The sequence below is a fragment of the Sardina pilchardus genome, chromosome 14 (assembly GCF_963854185.1).
Source record: "Sardina pilchardus chromosome 14, fSarPil1.1, whole genome shotgun sequence".
NCBI classification, from domain to species: Eukaryota; Metazoa; Chordata; class Actinopteri; order Clupeiformes; family Clupeidae; genus Sardina; species Sardina pilchardus.
Genome location: NC_085007.1, coordinates 13,205,704 through 13,208,203, shown reverse-complemented (window position 1 = coordinate 13,208,203; position 2,500 = coordinate 13,205,704). Strand labels below are relative to the sequence as shown.

The 2,500-nt window shown below is 46.2% G+C and overlaps 1 protein-coding gene across 4 annotated transcripts in view; it reads right to left on the bottom strand.

The window, feature by feature from the left end:
• Window positions 1-2,500, bottom strand: part of LOC134100785 (rab GTPase-activating protein 1) — a 110,475-nt gene that overhangs the window by 25,864 nt on the left and 82,111 nt on the right. For all 4 annotated transcript variants that reach the window (XM_062554198.1, XM_062554200.1, XM_062554199.1 and 1 more), the window contains 3 exons: window positions 1,551-1,625; window positions 758-883; window positions 1-59 (listed from right to left, as the gene is read on the bottom strand). The exon at window positions 1-59 is cut by the window's left edge and continues 85 nt beyond it. In XM_062554198.1, coding sequence (XP_062410182.1) covers window positions 1-59; window positions 758-883; window positions 1,551-1,625 — 260 coding nt within the window. The remainder of the gene's footprint in view (window positions 60-757; window positions 884-1,550; window positions 1,626-2,500) is intronic.

The window sequence follows — 2,500 nt, the reverse complement described above, 5'->3', positions numbered from 1 at the left end:
TACATGTGCGCCTCCAGACCCACGTTCAGGAAGTGGGCATACAGGTCTGGGATATACTCCTGGACACACACACACACACACACACACACACACACACACACACACAGACACAGACACAGACACAGACACAGACACAGACACAGAGTAAGAACACAGTGAACGGCTGAGAAAAATCACGGTAAAACACACACATACTTGCAGTCTGAGACATCAGATCCCAATGCCATTCTATTGGATCCACTCATAACCTAAATTATTGAGATTTCCACGGAACATTTCAAAGCTGCACTGACAAAAATGAAAAAGGTCCTTACAAGTGTTACACCTTTAAAACTAACTTCAGTAACTTCAAGAAAGAAATTGCTGCCAATCAAATTTGTACATTCCGATGAAGTCAAGTCAGTGAGTGAAGTTGCTATGGTGATGAAACGCACTGACAGCCTGACGGGAGAAATGGCAGGCAGATGAATAAGTAAGTTAGCGATAAAGAGTCTATTTCGCATCATGGCTCGCTCAAGGAGGAGAACGGTAGACAGAGAAAACAGAGCTTTTAATGACGACTGACTGAAGGTCAATGCTAAATAACATGCTGACAAATATTTCCTGAAAGTTTTCTGAATATTGGGTCAACATTAAAAATGAGAAAGAAAAAAAAAATCTCATACTGACGGAGTGGTTTCAAGGAGCCCTCAGCGCCAATTTACCACAAACAAACAAACAAACAAACAGACACACACACAGACACACACACACACACCTGCATGAGTCTCTCGAGCTGGAAGAACTTGCAGTGCAGATCCTCAAAGTTCTGCTTGAAGAGGTCCCTGAGGCCGTAGTCAAACATGATCTTCACCAGCACGCTAAAGGCCTGCTCCTCTGGCATCTGTGTACACACACACACACACACACACACACACACACACCAGCCTGTGAGTATAGAAAGAGAACCCCAAGCCCATACCCACATATAAAACCTCACTCAACACCACACATCTGCAGTCGCAATAGCGTGCTCTATAAAAGCAGTATGGCATAAGGAGTCTGTGTTATCTGTGCAGTTGTATTAGTTAAAGAACAATAGTATGCTATGTGCCCCCATATCAGTTTGAGGTACACACTTCAGACACGACTAGAGGAGGAAACATAGGCAGTGCAGTAACAACGATCTCCACTAGATGGCCATGTTGGACTGACAATGAAGCTGGACTTCATCCCATATATTGTATCTGGGTAGATTGGAACATGTGTGTGTGTGTGTGTGTGTGTGTGTGTGTGTGTGTGTGTGTGTGTGTGTGTGTGTGTGTGTGTGTGTAAGCCAGTGTCTTGTTGTGCGTGTGTGTGCCTCACTTAATTGTCTGGGTGTATGCATCTAGTATGAGTATGTCTTTGGTGTATGTCTGCACACATTGAGTGAGAGACAGAGAGAGACACAGAGAGAGAGAGAGAGAGAGAGAGAGAGAGAGAGAGAGAGATTGTGTGTGTGTGTGTGTGTGTGTGTGTGTGTGTGTGTGTGTGTGTGTCTGTGTCTGTGTGTGTCTGTGTGCACTTACATGTAGAAGAAGCACAGCTGCCAGAAACGACTGTCCCTGGCAATAGCCAATCTCCTGATCATACACCGAGTAGGCCTGCAGAGAGAACACACACACACACACACACAAACACACAGACACAGACACACACACACACACTCATTAAACACATCATTCTGATATCCCATCTGTCTAGTAACTTCCACCACCATTCCGCTCCATTACCGGTGCAGTACCCAAGCTGCTCCCACCACAATAGGCCTGAACTGGACTCGGGACATCCCTTATCGGAGTGTGAGTGTGTGAGGGGTGTACTGTTACTGGGTCAAACACACTCTCAGAACCGGTAAACTCCATGAACTTCAAAAGGGAATCGCCCGGAGCGGGCAACCGTACGTGCTGGGTGGTCGATACCGAGGAGTGATGGAGATCGGTAATTCGTTTGCGGGCTGAGGCGGACATTCGATGCATTTTCGCCGAAAAAGAAAATGAAATGGAGAAAGAAATCGAGAGAGAGAGAGAGAGAGGGAGAAAGAGAGAGGGAGAGAGAAGCGTGCAAGGACCAAAAAAAAAAAAAAAAACAGCCTGGTGCATTATTGAGAGGTTCCTTCCAGCAGTAGAGAGAGAGCGAGAGATATAGAGAGAAAGAGAGAGAAGGGGCGGAGGAGTGGAGCGAGGGATGCCATGCATTATACATCTACAACTCAAGGAGAATTAGCCTATTAGTCATCATCAAACACCACTCCTGCTGAGAGGGAAGGAGAGAAGGAGAGAGAGAGAGAGACAGAGAGAGAGACTGAAAATGAGAGACACACCAAAAGAGAGAGAGAGGCAGGCAGAGAAATATCCTGTTGATGGTAGCCATCCTCACACTCGCACACTCACTCACTCACTCACTCACACACTCACACACTCACTCACTCACTCACACACTCACACACTCACACACTCACTCACTCACTCACTCACTC